Genomic DNA, 16,575 nt, shown 5'->3' on the forward strand with positions numbered 1-16,575 from the left:
AAAGTGAAACAGTGAGAAAATGGATAGAAAACAGTGACATTTGGACCCATTTCAACTTCAGTTCAAAAGCAGAGTGTAGACTGGAAGGTTAAAATATCCCATCAATCAGGCTCCACAAATAACCCGCACAAGCCATCTGTACACTTGATGCAAAAAGCTAGCAACCCAGCTAAATAGAACACAATTGATGAAGAACAAGGTAAAATTATTGCAGAGAAAACACCTACAAGGGATCATTCCGCAAGATGGTGAAAGAAGAAAGCTATGTTCCTCATCAAGTGTTTAATGCTGAGGAAACCGGACACTCCATTCCATCAAGCCATTAACGACCATCACAAAGGTAAATAAAATGAATTTATTGTACAGTACAGTTTATTTCTTTAATCATACTACTATAACACATTTGTTATACATAAAATAAGGTATAGTTTCTGCAGTTTTAAGGCTTAGAAAATTAGAAAGTAGAAAATTATGTTTTATGGGGACCTGGGAACGGATTATTCTCATTTTAATGGTTTCCTATGGGAAATTAATTTTGGGGATACACACTTTACGCCTTACACACTCTGTCTGGGAACCAATTAAGTTTGTAAGCCAAGGTCCCACTGTATATGGGAATTTGTTTTTCAAACTTTTTCTCATTCCTTAGATGATCACTCCAGGGTGCATCTTTCATCTCTGGAAGGAGTTCCAGACTCTGACTTCATCAATGCCTCCTTTATAAATGTGAGTACAACACTGCAATTGTAATTGCTTTTGCGATGCTCTGACTGTATAATAATTCACCACCACCACCCCACTCTTTTTTTTTTTTTTTTTTTTGTTCCCTCATTTCCGCCTACTTTTTATGCAGGGTTACCAGGAGAAGAATAAGTTTGTTGCAGCTCAAGGTAACATGACTTGTTCTTAGTTTTACTCCCTGGTGCTTTCTACTATCTTTGTGACTGCTTTATTTTCTGTATATGATAGTTGTCCATGTTGAGCACTTTGTTACACAATATGTATTGTATTGTATTGTATTGTATTGTATTGTATTGTATTGTATATCACTGAAAATTAATTTATAGCGCCACAAAAGGTGATCCAAGACTTTGTTCATTTCTTTGTTCCTCTCAGGACCGAAGGAGGAAACGGTAAATGACTATTGGCGTATGATCTGGGAGCAGAACACGGCCACCATAGTGATGGTGACCAATCTGAAGGAGAGGAAAGAGGTAAGCGAGCAATTTGTCCACAATCCACAAGTCCCAAGTGTCATATTTTAGTGCCATCTTTGTACTGCTGTATAATATTTCCATATGATCCTTTGTTTTTAACATGTGCCCCATTCCAAATTATTACATCTTTTTTTAATGTGTCATTTAAAGGACAACCGATGCCTCCGGACAAGTTGTGTCCATAATTTGTAAAATGGCTTCAAATGACTTCTACAGAGCGTATTTTACAAAGATTCCACCGCATATAGTTATATTTTACCTTTTAAGACTTGCGCTGAATATTCAGGAAGTCTTGTTTTCGAGTTGGTGACGATTCCCGACGTGACGTCACGGATGGAACGCCCCTGACCGAGAAAGCGACACACAATGCATTTTGCGGTACTTTGTTTGGTCTGAAAACTTCATGTGTTGATGGCGAAATTAGAAGGAAAAAAAACATAAATAACACGATGGTGAATCGTTGTGATTTGCATCAACACTACTATTTGATACTAGTTGACACAAATTCCCAGCAGACAAATCAGCCCATTTCCAACGGAGCTTGGGCGCCATCTTGTGCAATTTCTGGGATGCTACATTGCAGTACAGACGCCTCAAAATGACACGCAAGGACTCCTTTAATCGATTGCAAACATTTATGCTTTCCTCTTCAGAACTATTTGAATGATATTCATAAGTGGATGAGTAACAAGAAAGCATCTTCTCCGAATCTGAAGCCATTGTTTTGATTCTAGAGCAAGGTAAAGACGTCTTGGCGTGACGTCCCAAACAAGGGGGCGGGACCTTCTGAAACTGGCCATTTCCTGTTTCATTTTGAAGTAGTTTTTGGACACTTTAAGTCATTCTTATTGGTGTTTTGCATTTGACTAAAAATATCAGCCTGCGTGTTTTGGGTATTTTAGATGCTATAAAACGTTTTTCTGATGTCAGCTCGGAAACAAAAAAATGGTGTCAGTTGTCCTTTAATTTTGATTTTTTTTAACATTAATTTCTGTTTGTTCCCCAAGGGCATTTGACACTTTTGTAAACGCTGCAATGTGCATTTTTACGTCTGTGTTTTAGTGTAAGTGTGCCCAGTACTGGCCGGACCAGGGCTGTTGGACATACGGCAACATCCGCGTTTCTGTGGAAGACACAATGGTCCTGGTAGATTACACCATCCGCAAGTTTTGCATCCAGCAGGTAAAGAGTAATCAAACAATCTAGATGTTCTTCTGACGATAAAGTGAATTTACGGGCTTGATTGTTTCTCAGGTTGGAGATGTATCAGGCAAAAAGCCTCAAAGGCTTGTCACTCAGTTCCATTTCACGAGTTGGCCGGATTTCGGCGTTCCTTTCACCCCCATTGGAATGCTGAAGTTTCTCAAGAAAGTCAAAACGTACAACCCTCAGTACGCCGGACCCATTGTGGTCCACTGTAGGTAAGTATCGGACGAATAGAGTTGTCTCCGTCGCCATGGCGTTATAATTCACGAGAGGTTTCTTCTTTTCACTTCCGTGGTAGTGCGGGAGTAGGAAGAACAGGTACATTCATTGTAATCGATGCCATGTTGGACATGATGAACACCGAGAGAAAGGTGGACGTCTTCGGCTTTGTCACCAGGATTCGAGCACAGCGATGTCAGATGGTCCAGACTGATGTAAGACAGCATCTGGACCAAAAGAACCTCGCGACTTTTGTCTGTATCTTCAGCGTTTGGATTTTATGATGTGCGTATTGACAACTCTTCCTCTCGGTCTTCCAACTCGCAGATGCAGTACGTGTTCATCTTCCAAGCGTTGTTAGAGCACTATTTGTATGGCGACACCGAGCTAGAGGTGACCTCTTTGGAGTCCCACCTGGCTAAACTCTACGCCCCTTCACCAGGAGCTGGTTGCAGCGGTTTGGAAGCTGAATTCAAGGTTGTTTATATGTTTGTTTTCATTCACCCATTCATTCCGATGTGAAAAAAATGTGTCCACTCAAATTGACCCACAGAATATTGAGTTTCAGGACTACATAAACATTCTATGCAGCATAAGAAACCTTAGACTCTCTTCTTCAATCAGAAAGAAATACAGTAAAGTCTCGTTATATCGATATTCTCGGGAGTCCGAAAAAAGATCGATATAACCGGGACTATCGATATATCCGACCCTGCGCGCATGTAATTTTCTCCTTGCGTTCATAGAAATAGTATCGTAATAAGCGGTACTATCGATATAACCGATATCGATATAACGAGACTTTACTGTAGTTAATTCATAAGTTATATGGGTCTGGAGTTATGTGAGCTTGAAATGGAGGCAGCTGTACAAAATACAATACATACATATTGATTTATATGGCGATTTAACAACAGCTGAAGGTGTAACAAAGTGCTAACATGGACAAAGGGCAAATGCTGCCCTATCGTGGAAGGGAAAAAACATTGCCAGAGCCCTGACCAGCGCTTTATCGGAACCCCCGCAATCAAAACTAAACCTGAACGTATTTGGGAATGGCGCTCCACTTCATATTTTCAATTCCCGAATACATTCGGGAATGGCAGTGAATGAGCTAAAGATGACAGACAGACTCTCTCTTGAGTGTGGCAGCTTAATTTCAACCAAACGTGTTTTCTGACGACTTTTAGAAACTGACATCCATCAAAATCCAAAATGACAAGATGAGAACGGGCAATCTGCCCGCTAACATGAAGAAGAACAGAGTGCTCCAGATCATTCCATGTGAGCGAAGCCGAATGCTTCACGCCTCGTCATGAGTGCGATCTGGACCGACGGCCGCTTAACCCAAAAATGGCGTCTTCCTCTTTTCACAGATGAGTTCAACCGCGTGATCATTCCAGTCAAACGAGGAGAGGAGAACACCGACTACGTCAATGCGTCTTTCATTGATGTCAGTTCAAAAGCGCCTCTTTCTCGTTCGTTTTTTTTTTCTTCTTCCATTTAAGCTTCTCTCTCCATCACTCACACTTTGCAGGGCTATCGGCAGAAAGACTCGTACATGGCAAGCCAAGGCCCTCTGCAGCACACTATCGAGGACTTCTGGAGGATGATCTGGGAATGGAGAAGCTGCTCAATCGTCATGCTCACTGAGCTGGAGGAGAGAGGGCAGGTTTGTGGAACTGCCCAAATTGGATTATTCCAGAATGTGCCCGGCAGGCGCATCTATCTGACGCAACCATAACCCAAAATACTCTCCTGGGAGATTTTAATGGCGTTTTTTGTTCCTGCAGGAAAAGTGTGCTCAGTATTGGCCCAGTGATGGCGCCGTCGTCTACGGGGACATCTCCATTGAACTTAAAAGGGAGGAAGAGAGTGAGAGCTACACAGTGCGTGACCTTCTGGTTACCAACAACAGGGTAAATACAAATATCTATCTAGCTCTATCTAGATAGCTAGCTAGCTAAAAGTAGATAACTAGCTAGCTACTTTTCATTCTTTATGATGGCGTCCTGCAACATATGTTCCTCCAAAATCGATCTATCTATTAATCCATCCATCCATCAATCACTCTATCATAAATAGATATAGACACCTATCCGGAAATAATGATGAATTTCTCACACACTCGTTCTTAATGCGAATTCTGGAGGCGTTTAATTGATCACCAAGCTTTTATTCTTCTCTGAGTGGCAACTGGGTATGTGCAAGTTAATTGTATTTGTTGCCATCTAGTGGTAGATCCTTGAACTACATCCGCCTGTGACTGCTGGCAGACATTTTTCTTCATATTTTAAAGGACAAACGACGTCACTTTTTTGTTTCCTAACTGACATCAGAAAAACTTTTATAGCATCTAAAATACCCAAAACACGCAGGATGATATTTTTAGTCAAATGCAAAACATCAATAAAAATGACTTAAAGTGTGCTAAAACTGCAACAAATTGAGCTGTGAATTGAGGACTTTCAGAAAGTCCCGCCCCCAGTTCATGACGTCACGCCAAGACGTCTTGAATTGCTGGAGAATCAAAACAATGGCTTCAGATTCGGAGAAGATGCTTTCTTGTTACACATCCAGTTATGAATATGATTCAAATAGTTCTGAAGAGGAAAGCATACATGTTTGCAATTGATGAAAGAATTTATTCCGTGCCATTTTGAGGCAACATTGGGGGGAAATATCTCACCCAAAAAGAGGCAGAAAATGGCCACCGAGCTCCTGTGAGGAATTAATCAACCCGTTTCCACAGGCTGATAAATTCCTTCCATGGAGCCTGGACGTCCTCTTCTGGTGCAACACGAGGTTTTCAGACCAAACAAGCATTGACGTGATGGAAGGACTGCTACAATGTGTCCTTTTTTTCCCGGTCAGGGGCGTTCCTTCAGTGACGTCACGTACGGACTCGTCACCAACTCAAAAACAAGACTTCCGGAATATTCAGCGCCAGTCTGAAAACGTAAAATACAGCTATATGCGGTGGAATCTTATTAAAATACGCACAGTCGAAGTCATTTGGGGCCATTTTACAAATTATGGACACACCTTGTCCGCAGATGTCGGTTGTCCTTTAAAGATGTTGCAATTTAATGCATTTTCAGTTCATCCTTCAATTTCACCCGTTACCCAACATCCCTCAAATTATTGTCAGTCGTTCACTGTGGCATCTATCCGACCAATCACCTTATCGGCTGCAAATAATCTTATTTCTTTTCTCACTTTCCTTTCAGGAGAACAAAGCACGAGCAGTGCGTCAATTTCATTTCCACGGATGGCCAGAAGTGGGCATCCCCACTGACGGTAAAGGCATGATCAATATAATAGCTGCAGTGCAGAAGCAGCAACAACAATCCGGCAACCATCCAATCACAGTACACTGCAGGTAAGAGCTGCTGGACCCAAATGACAATTGACAGATCATTTATCACTGCTGATGACTGCTGGCCTTCAGTGCTGGCCTTGTGCAAGCAGTGGCACATTGACAATTTGTGTCACAGTGTTGTACGCTAGTGCTTGACGCCAGAGTTATGTTTACAGTGGATCCTGCATATCCTCGTTCGCCATTCACAAATTTCTCCTATTATACGGAAACTCAAACATTCACGGATTTCTGTCACAATCTTGGGGGGTAGGTGGCAAAATGATATCTGCACTATATACTGTATGGTGGTTATTGAATCATGCCATCTCCTTAAAGGACAACCGACACCATTTTTTTTTGTTTCCTAACTGACATCAGAAAAACGTTTTATAGCATCTAAAATACCCAAAACACGCAGGATGCTATTTTTAGTCAAATGCAAAACACCAATAAAAATGGCTTAAAGTGACCAAAAGCTACTTCAAAATGACCTCGAAGATGGCGAGTTTCCCAAGGTCCCGCCCCCTTGTTCATGACGTCACGCCAAGACGTCTTGCCTTGCTCGAGAATCAAAACAATGGCTTCAGATTGGGAGAAGATGCTTTCTTGTTACTCATCCAGTTATGAATATGATTCAAATAGTTCTGAAGAGGAAAGCATAAATGTTTGCAATCGATGAAAGTAGTCCTTCCGGGTCATTTTGAGCCGCCTGGACTCCAATGTAGCGTCCCAGAAAATGCACAAGATGGCGCACAAGCTCCGTTGGAAATGGGCTGATTTGTCTACTGGGAATTTGTGTCAACTAGTATCAAACAGTAGTCTTGGTGCAACACACAACAATTCACCATTGCGTTATTTATGTGTTTTCCTTCTAATTTCGCCATCAACGCGGATCGACATGAAGTTTTCAGACGAAACAAAGTACCGCAAAATGTAATGTGTGTTGCTTTCTCGGTCAGGGGTGTTCCTTTAGTGACGTCACAGTAGGTATCGTCACCAGCTCAAAAACAAGACTTCCTGAATATTCAGCGTGAGTCTTAAAATGTAAAATATAGCTATATGCGGTGGAATATTTGTAAAATACGCTCCGTAGAAGTCATTTGAAGTGATTTTACAAATTATGGACACAACTTGTCCCGAGGCGTCGGTTGTCCTTGAAGTAAACTTTGGCAGTCGAGTTAAAACGGGCCCCATCCATTTTAGAATTTGGCCCCCTTTTCAGACACAAGGGGGGTAACTGGCTCATGTAAAAAAATCCCAGATGCATCCCTGATACTTGACATTGAAATGGATTTAATGCTTTCTTGCTAATGATCGCACTTCCTTTTCCCGTTGTGTGTCCAGTGCTGGTGCGGGCCGAACCGGGACATTCTGCGCATTGAGCACGGTTCTGGAGAGGGTGAAGGCAGAAGGCATTCTGGATGTTTTCCAAACAGTCAAGAGCCTCAGATTACAGAGACCCCACATGGTGCAGACACTGGTGAGCAGAGTTTATATTGCTTATTATTTGATTTTTGTTTTTTTCCTGAAATATAATTGAACCCATCGTTTCGGAATCTTTTTGTTGTCTTTTTACATTGCTTTCTTGTACCAGTTATTCTAATCAAGTGATAGTATATTTGGCTTGAGGATGCATCTTTGTATATACAGTAGAGTCTCGTTATTTTGATATTCTCGGTAGTCGGTAAAAATATCGATATAACCGGACTATCGATATATCCGATCCTGCGCCGAACTTCATTAAAAGTGGGCAATAAATGGGGGATCTTTGTTTGATATGGTGTGTAATTTTCTCCTTGAGTTCATGGATTGCGTATCTAGCATGCTTTTGTACTGTAGTGAAGTGAAAAATAAACTTATGCATTAAATAAAAATGTCATTTATTATTTTCATAACGCACTCTTGCAATAGTGACAGTGAGTAGCACTCGACATTGTTCTATACACACACACGAGAGAAACCACGAACGCCAGCATGTACATACTGGATGAAAAATTGTGATTATTGCAAGCGATAAAGATATCTGATTACAACACAATTAAATACATGGATGGAAAACGGCAACGTTTACATTACTTACCTTGATAACGTATTCTCGGGCACGTCAAACTCTTTCTCAATGGAGGATTTGCCTTTTGTAGGATTCTCCTCCACAACCACTATTGCCTTGTACTTGTACTTCGTTCCGATATCACAATTCTTAAGTTTCCCCATGGTTGAAATTGGTGTTGAACAACTGTATACTATATAAGAAGACTACTTTCAGATGCTATTGCAGCTCTGCTACACAGTGCAAGACACAAAAGCTGGTCACGTGACCAACGGTGCTACCGATACAGATTCCGCTAATGGTGGTACTGTATTGAAATCCTTAAGCAAATATCGATTCAGCTTTAAGCTGCTTTTGAATCGATATAAGCAGAGCAAAATGGCCGGAGGGAGATGAAAAAGGGCACCGTAGTAACCGGATTATCGTAATAACCGGGTATCGTACTAACCGGAACTAATTATATCATAAAAATACTAGAAATTTGCCGGGAAATGAAAATAGTATCTTAATAAGCAGTCCTATCAATATAACCGATATCGCTATAACGAGACTTTACTGTATTTTACTTGCTATTATGGTGATGAATCAGAAAAATAACAGACCTATTGGCTTTTTTTTTTTGTGCGCTCCGGCCAAACAGTAAATATTCCTTTGCCACCATCTTGTGGCGTCTTAGTGTCAAAGTACTTTGTTGTTGCTTTGCTCCCATTTTTGAGCCACTGCTAGGAAACCAAGGGGAGGTGGTGCTGATGATCATATCATTGACACATTAATGATGCAGAACAGAAATAATCATTTCCCCATGGCTGAGACTGACGGTGTTTTCCATCCCACTTTCCAGGAGCAGTACGAGTTCTGCTACAAAGTTGTCCAGGAGTATATTGATGCCTTTTCTGACTATGCCAATTTTAAATAATCACCCACCATTGAATGGATGGATGGCTCCAAATCGTACTAACAGCATCACGCGCATGCCCCAGAACACACGCACACCAAACATGACTGTGCAGAAAGCTGCATACACCCCCCCCCCCCTCCCCTCTTCCCCCACAGGATTGTTTTTCTTTTTCAGTGACACGTCACTTATCGTATGATTCTGTGGATGGGGACAAAACTGCCTGCTGGAAAAGGGAACCAATATTTCAGTCTGGATGGGAGGGCAGTGCAAGTTGGACAGAGAGGAATGGACATGCCTTTTAGGAGTATTTTGTAACATTTTGTTGATACAGGCCCTAATTTGCTTACATACGCATATTTACTGTGTTGCATTGTTTAACTTTTTCTTCTTTTTCAACACAGTTTTGAGTTTGGCTGCATTTTTTTTGGGGTGGCACCTGTAAAGTATTTTATTATATATATATATATAGAAATATAAAAAAAGTCTATCTGAATATAAAACTAATGCTTTGGAGATTTATGTATTTTTTTTAACTCGTTAAGGACTGAAAAAAATGTAAACGCCTCTGATTTGCCAGAGACATGCCATTGTACCGTGCGGTGACTTAAAGGACAACCGACACCATTTTTTTGTTGCCTAACTGACATCAGAAAAACGTTTGATAGCATCTAAAATACGCGGGTTGATATTTTTAGTCAAATGCAAAACAGCAATAAAAATGATTTAAAGTGTGCTCAAACTGCCAAAACTTGAAACCGGACGTGGCCAGTTTCAGAAGGTCCCGCCCCCTTGTTCGTGGCGTCACCCCAATATGTCTTGCCTTGCTCTAGAATCAAAACAATGGCTTCAGATTCGGAGAAGATGCTTTCTTGTTCGTCATCCAGTTATGAATATGATTCAAATAGTTCTGAAGAGGAAAGCATACATGTTTGCAATCGATTAAAGAATTTATTCCGTGCCATTTTGAGGAATCTGGGGGCGGGAAATGTAGCACCAAAAAGAGGCAGAAGAGGGGAACAAAGCTCCATGTAAGGAATTAAACAGGCTGATTAATTCCTTACACGGAGCTTGGTCGCCATTTTCTGCCTTTTTTTGGTGCAACACAAAGTTTTCAGACCAAAGAAATACAGCAAAATGCATTGACGTGGTGGAAGTACTGCTGCAATGTCTTTTTTTTTTTTCGGTCAGGGGCGTTCCTTCAGTGACGTCACTTCAGGAATCGTCACCAACTCGAAAACAAGACTTCCTGAATATCCAGCGCGAGTCTTAAAAGGTAAAATATAGCTATAGGCGGTGGAATCTTTGTAAAATACGCTCAGTAGAAATCATTTGAAGTGATTTTTACAACGTATGGACGCAACTTGTCCCGAGGCGTCGGTTGTCCTTTAAGATGAACGTCTAAAACTTTGATATCTGACACAGGCGTCTCAATTTATTCTCAATTTGTTCTCACACTTAGTTAATTAGTGAAGATCGCTTTCAAGTCAAACGCGCATTGGAATTGACAGCCTGGTGCAATTTTTGGATTCATTATTTGCATTTATAATGCATAATCGTTGCAAACGGAGTCTTCTATGTGTAGACGGCCACCTTGTTTGTCACTTGCTTCTACGGCTAAGGGTCCAATCTTATTAATGCACTTGAAAAAGAAAAATCTCACACACACACACAATTTAATTTATTCAGTCTAGTACAATTGCAGGATCACGTTTGAAAGAATTTGCACAAAACCCTGACCTCAAACCATTTAATACATTTTGAGAATAAATGGATCTGCCCCAGTCTTTTCCAGGAGAGTGTCAATCAATTGTTTTATTTTTTTTTTTTGCTGTAAAAGGGAGTCCAACTCTGTCCAATATTTTCCTCTTATTTTTTCACTTCTTTCTGTTCGGTTGTCCCAATTCTTTTTGCCCATGAATGCAGCATCCACATAGAGCAGAATCTCCTCAAACGTTTTTCTTGCTTTTTCTGTTCTTCTTTTTTAATCTCACCCACAATTCCCAACGCTGTACTGTCGCGAGTAAAAAAAAAAAAAAAAAAAAAAAAGAATGTCCATTCATTGCCACCGTGAACACTGATATTGAAGAATGTCGCTTTTTTTTTGTCAAATGCTGTTTTGAACAGAAATTGGCTTTTTCAATTTTTTTTTTAATTTTTTTTTACATTTTGTGTGCCATGCTGTGTTTACACATTTCCTTGTGGTTTTAGTGGCTGTTCTGTGCGAACTCCCGCTGCCATCACGGATGATGTCATCCTCTTCTTGATGATTGTGGTGAAAATGAATGATGTCGGGGCAGGGGAGGGAGGGCGTTCAAGGCTACCATAATCTTTGCTGGGGCAAACCCAGGAAATGAAGCAGCCTGTCCTCACATACGCTAGACAACCAAATCAAACAATCAAAAGAAAAAAAAAAGACAATTTCCACATTTTTGTCTTGCAAGCCAGTTTCGATTAGCATGTTCCACATTACGAGTCATATTCATTTTTTTTCCCCACCACAAAATATGTGGACAAAATACTAACGATAACGGAGCGCAAGAAAATTGCGCCGCACACTAAAATTGTACGAGCTGCTCGTCTTTTCACATTATAATCACTTCAATATATTTTTTTTAATGAACCATGTACAAATCTTCCTCTGCGTTTATCAAACAAATCAAGATGTTTTAATGACGACCCAATCTTCGAAGAAATTCACGCGTGAACACATTTTACATCACACTGATGTGACCCTTGTTTGCGGTGTACCGAATCATCACAAGTATTTTCGGCAATTTTCGTGGCGAGCAAGGAAGCTGTTGTAGATGTTGATTGTCTCATGCACTATTTGCACCAGAAGAAAAAAAGAAAATAAAGACCCACATGATGATAAAAACGGTGGGAATTCACATTCAGTTTTTTTTGGGGGGTCTATTAGCAGTGTTTGAAATAACATCTGCCCGGAGGCCCGGGGCGTACAACTTTCAAAACGTCTCGGCTCGGGTGGCCGACAACTTCTTCAAGAGAAAAAAAAATATATATATATATATATTTATAATTTTTTCAAGTCAAACGTTTGTTTTATTCAATAAAGCAAAAGCTACAAGCAAATTGCTACAAGCCACGTGGACTCGTCTTTCTAAGCGCCTTTCAAAACTCTCAAGTATACTTTACAGTCACGGTATAGTCCGAAGCACGAAACAGGCTTCTGATTGACTGTCGTGCTGTCGTGCTTCGGACTATACCGTGACTGAAAAGTGTACTTGAGAGTTTTGAAAGACGTTTTAGAAAGAGGAGTCCACGTGGCTTTTAGCAGACAACACAACACAAACATTGCCTTATGCACCATGACGACAAACGACAACTGGAGCAAAATCTTCAGCAAAGGATATTTGCCATAAATTAAGCAGGGGAGCATTTGTGGTAGGTACTTCCTTAATAAAAAAAAATCTGTTATACTTTGCAACAATGTTTTTTTTTTTTTTTGTCGTCTTATTGTGTTTCAAGTTGTGAAAAATGGGGCAGGCAACTTTTCAGAGTTGTCTGCCCTGGTGCCCGCAAATTTTTTTTGTCATGACTTTCAGACACTGCTATTAGCCTTTTATTCATCCTCTGTAGGGATTTCAAGTAGCAAATGTATGAAATGAACATCTGTGCATTTTGCTATTTGCACATAAACAGTTCAAGACCTTTTTTTTCCTCCCACTTGACACTTTTGTACAAAAATTGGACACGTATCTGATTGTGAGTTTACGCTTTATCGTCATGGTTATTTGTGTTTGAATCATGAGACGCTTCTTCGCACGACACAATGCCAGTTTTGCTTCAACAAAAGTGCCTCATATTTAATTCCCCCAAAATATTGCAACCGAGAGGTGTTGAGGTCTAAAATGGATTATTTTTCAAGGCATAAACACGAAACGCAGAGGACGTTTTTGAGAACTAAAGCAAAATCTGTTGTCTTTGCATCAAAATATGTCACTTGCTGATTTAAAGGACAACCGACGTCTGCGGACAAGTTGTGTCCATAATTTGTAAAATGGCTTCAAATGACTTCTACTGAGCGTATTTGACAAAGATTCCACCGCATATAGCTATGTTTTACATTCTAAGACTCTCACTGAATATTCCGGAAGTCTTGTTTTTGAGTTGGTGACGAGTCCTTACGTTACGTCACTGAAGGAACGCCACTGACCGAAAAAAGGACACATTGTAGCAGTCCTTCCATCACGTCAATGCATTTTGCTGTACTTGTTTGGTCTGAAAACTTCGTGTTGCACCAAAAAGAGGCAAAAGAGGGCGACAAAGCTCAGTGTAAGGAATTAATCAGCCTGTGGAAACGGGCTGATTAATTCCTTAGACGGAGCTTTGTCGCCATTTTCTGCCTCTTTTGGTGCTACATACCCCCCCCCCCCATTGCCTCAAAATGGCACGGAATAAATTATTTAATCGATTGCAAAAATGTATGCTTTCCTCTTCAGAACTATTTGAATCATATTCATAACTGGATGAGTTATGAGTGGGCGGGACCTTCTGAAACTGGCCACTTCCGGGTTCATTTTTTTTTTTGCAGATTTTGGACACTATAAGTCATTTTTATTGGTGTTTTGCATTTGAATAAAAATATCATCCTGCGTGTTTTGGGTATTTTAGATGCTATAAAACGTTTTTCTGATGTCAGTTAGGAAACAAAAAAGTGATGTCGGTTGTCCTTTAAGTGGAAAGTGTTTGCCACATGCCTTTGCAAAATAAATCAATGGTTTGCCCCGTGCACAGCGGCTACAACAGTACCAATGGAAACCATTTTTATTTTGTCTTCTCTTCAGCTAAATGTCGCCTCGATGTCTCCAAGTGCACTCACTTCTCTTTTTTTCCTCTCTGACGTTTACCTTGGACCACCGTCCAACCGTTGGTCCGGGTTGAATGCATTTTCGACTTTGTACATAATGTAAGGTTATTTATATTTCATTCCTGTCTGTTGCCTTTATTTTCTTCCCCCCTTTTTGCTTTTTTTTAAGAAAAAAAAAGCTGTATATTGAATTGTAATGGGACCATTTCGAAATGTATTGGATGTTTTGTTTGCAATGATATAATTGTCTTAAGGTAATCCAACCTTTTATTTTGCCTATGTCGGTTTCTAGTGTTTTGTTATTCAACATTTGAATATATGTGTATATAATTATATATACGGGGGGGGGGAAAGATATATAATTATATAATGCCAGATTGGCCTTTCTAAGCAAGATACTGTTCAAAACTAATAAAGTGCTTGAGATTTTTTTTTCTTCTCAGTGGACTATCACTTTTTTTCCAAAGTTGTGTGAAAATACATCAGTAAGGCGGCTGTAACGCGGGTCATAAGCAACGACTTCAATGCAATACAGTATACGATTACTCTTTTTAGAGTAATTACTAACTGTCAGAGATATGACAGTCAGACACTGTGGACAGCGACTCAGAACCACTAAGATTGTCCCTACTGCCGGCAGGAAACGTAGTCATTCATGACATACGTCTGAATTTTGCGGCCCTCTGCCAAGCTATTTATTGAGAGTACATGCAAATTAAAGTGATACATTAGTAAAACATAGTTTTCTTGATTAGAATACCACACCCCTGGAACGTTCTGAGCGTGAACAGCTGTAAGCAATAAAACATTGTCTTTTCCATGAGCTGATAAATTTGTAACCTGGCTAATGAGCTTTTCCTGTGCAGGATGTTCAAGTCGTAAATAACTTTTGTGATAAAGGAGTACCTCATGTCCTAAATTCTGTTCAAGGACAGATCTCCTAGATGAAGCTGACAGTTGAACTTGCTGTATCTGTTAACCTCAGATTGACCCCAGGTTGTCTGTGCTTCAATTGTGTATTCAGTCACAAGTGTTGACTAAGCATATACATCATGAAACTTTTAAATATGATCACTTCTTATTCTGTCTAATCTCTATCACTAGCACAACTCCTGCCAATCAAGTTTAGAAAATTAAATATGAAATAAAACCCCAACGTGACAAATCCGGTGGGGGTAGTGGGTGACCTTTGACTTTGACACCTGACACCGTTGTTTCATTTCCAAATTTGTACAGGAAATCAAATTGAAAAGGGAAATTGTCTGTGGCCTGTCCACCATGTTTGTTCCTCTGCCGATATTGGCCCGGCAGAGGAATTGTATTGTTCATGGCCGAGTCATCCAGATCAAATCCACAAGAGACGGATTGCTTAGGGATATGCTCAAAAATCTTTAGGTCATATGGAAAACAGAGGTGGACACTTTTTTTTTTTTCTTGTAGAGGGGTGATTCATACTGTACGTAAACACACCGGCCCCTGTGGATGTCACTGCTGTTTGCAGATGATAATTGGAATTATCCAGGTCCGCTTCACCTTGTGCCACCCCCTACCCTCCCCTACAAATAGATGTTAATTTCTCCGCTTGGGAGGGAAGGAGCAATGGTGTCAATAAGGGCGGGGACGAACATTAATGTGGTGGGTGGGTGATGGAATATAGGCTACGTACGTACATATATATAGTGCATGTAAACCATCTGTTGAGGAAAGCTCTGTGAAATTACTGACAAGTAACAGAAAGTTGAGTCCGACATCTCTGGAGGCGCCGTTTTACAAGGTAAGACTATGATATTTTATTCATTGACCTCTTTTTTTTTTACCGTGCGAACGGAATGTAACATGTTTGGAAGCAACCTCATACAACATGATTGGCCATCCATCAATGTTTTCAGACAAAAATATTCCAGATGATTTGATTTCAAAACTTTGTGGAGTAAGAAAAAAAATGATTTGGGCGAGTGCATTAGTATGTTGTTTACTTGTTGATATTTTAGCAGTGTGTTTAAAAGACTCAGTGTGTGGCATTCAGTTGGGCTTATGTTTTAGTTCTTTACAAACTTAATTGGTTCCCAGACAGTGTGTCAGGCAAAAAGTGTGTATCCCAAAAATTAATTTCCCATAGGAAACCATTAAAATGAGAATAATCCGTTCCCAGGTTGCCATAAAAGATAATTTGCTACTTTACTAAGCCTTAAAACTACACAAAATATACCTTATTTTATGTATAATAAATGTGCTATCGTATTATAATTAAATAAATAAACTGTACCGTATAATAAAGTCATTTTATTGACCTTTGTGATTGTCGTTGATGGCTTGATGGAATGGAGTGGCCGCTTTCATCAGCATTAAACACTTGATGAGGAACGTAGCCTTCTTCTTTCACCATCTTGAGGAATGATCCCTTGGAGGTGCTTTCTATGCCATAATTTTACCTTGTTCCTCATCAATTGTGTTCTGTTGAGCTGGGTTGATAGCTTTTTGCATCAAGTGTACAGATGGCTTGTGTGGGTTATTTGTGGAGCCTGATTGATGGGATATTTTAACCTTGCAGTCTACACTCTGCCTTTGAACTATCAAAGTTGAAACCAGTCCACATTTCACTATTTTTAATCCATTTTCTCACTCTCTCTCTGTCGTCGGCCTTTCTCTTTAATGTTTAAACCACCTCCCCTCACTACTGCGTTCTTGACCAATCACGTGGCTTTAACCGACGACTGGGGGCGGGGAATAGAGGACAAAAAAAGTTGGCCGCCATTTTCTTGTTTTTGAGAACGGGCTCGTTCGCAAACGACACAT

General features: G+C 40.2%; 1 protein-coding gene across 3 annotated transcripts in view; it reads left to right on the forward strand.

Moving 5' to 3' along the window:
• ptpra (protein tyrosine phosphatase receptor type A) overlaps positions 1–16,575 on the forward strand; it is a 36,151-nt gene that overhangs the window by 18,181 nt on the left and 1,395 nt on the right. The window contains exons 9-22 of one of the 3 annotated variants that reach the window (XM_089009690.1): positions 650–726; positions 854–890; positions 1,117–1,214; positions 2,280–2,399; positions 2,472–2,638; positions 2,722–2,857; positions 2,970–3,119; positions 3,833–3,926; positions 4,019–4,095; positions 4,180–4,314; positions 4,436–4,561; positions 5,873–6,024; positions 7,348–7,483; positions 8,895–8,967. In XM_089009690.1, the coding sequence (XP_088865816.1) occupies positions 650–726; positions 854–890; positions 1,117–1,214; positions 2,280–2,399; positions 2,472–2,638; positions 2,722–2,857; positions 2,970–3,119; positions 3,833–3,926; positions 4,019–4,095; positions 4,180–4,314; positions 4,436–4,561; positions 5,873–6,024; positions 7,348–7,483; positions 8,895–8,967 (1,578 nt within the window). Of the gene's footprint in view, positions 1–649; positions 727–853; positions 891–1,116; positions 1,215–2,279; positions 2,400–2,471; positions 2,639–2,721; positions 2,858–2,969; positions 3,120–3,832; positions 3,927–4,018; positions 4,096–4,179; positions 4,315–4,435; positions 4,562–5,872; positions 6,025–7,347; positions 7,484–8,894; positions 12,070–15,490; positions 15,554–16,575 lie in introns of those variants that run through there. The other 2 variants (XM_089009688.1, XM_089009689.1) reach the window with 2 other exon arrangements.

This window comes from Hippocampus bargibanti, linkage group LG12 (assembly GCF_051943395.1).
Source record: "Hippocampus bargibanti isolate YZ-2025 linkage group LG12, ASM5194339v1, whole genome shotgun sequence".
Taxonomy (NCBI): Eukaryota; Metazoa; Chordata; class Actinopteri; order Syngnathiformes; family Syngnathidae; genus Hippocampus; species Hippocampus bargibanti.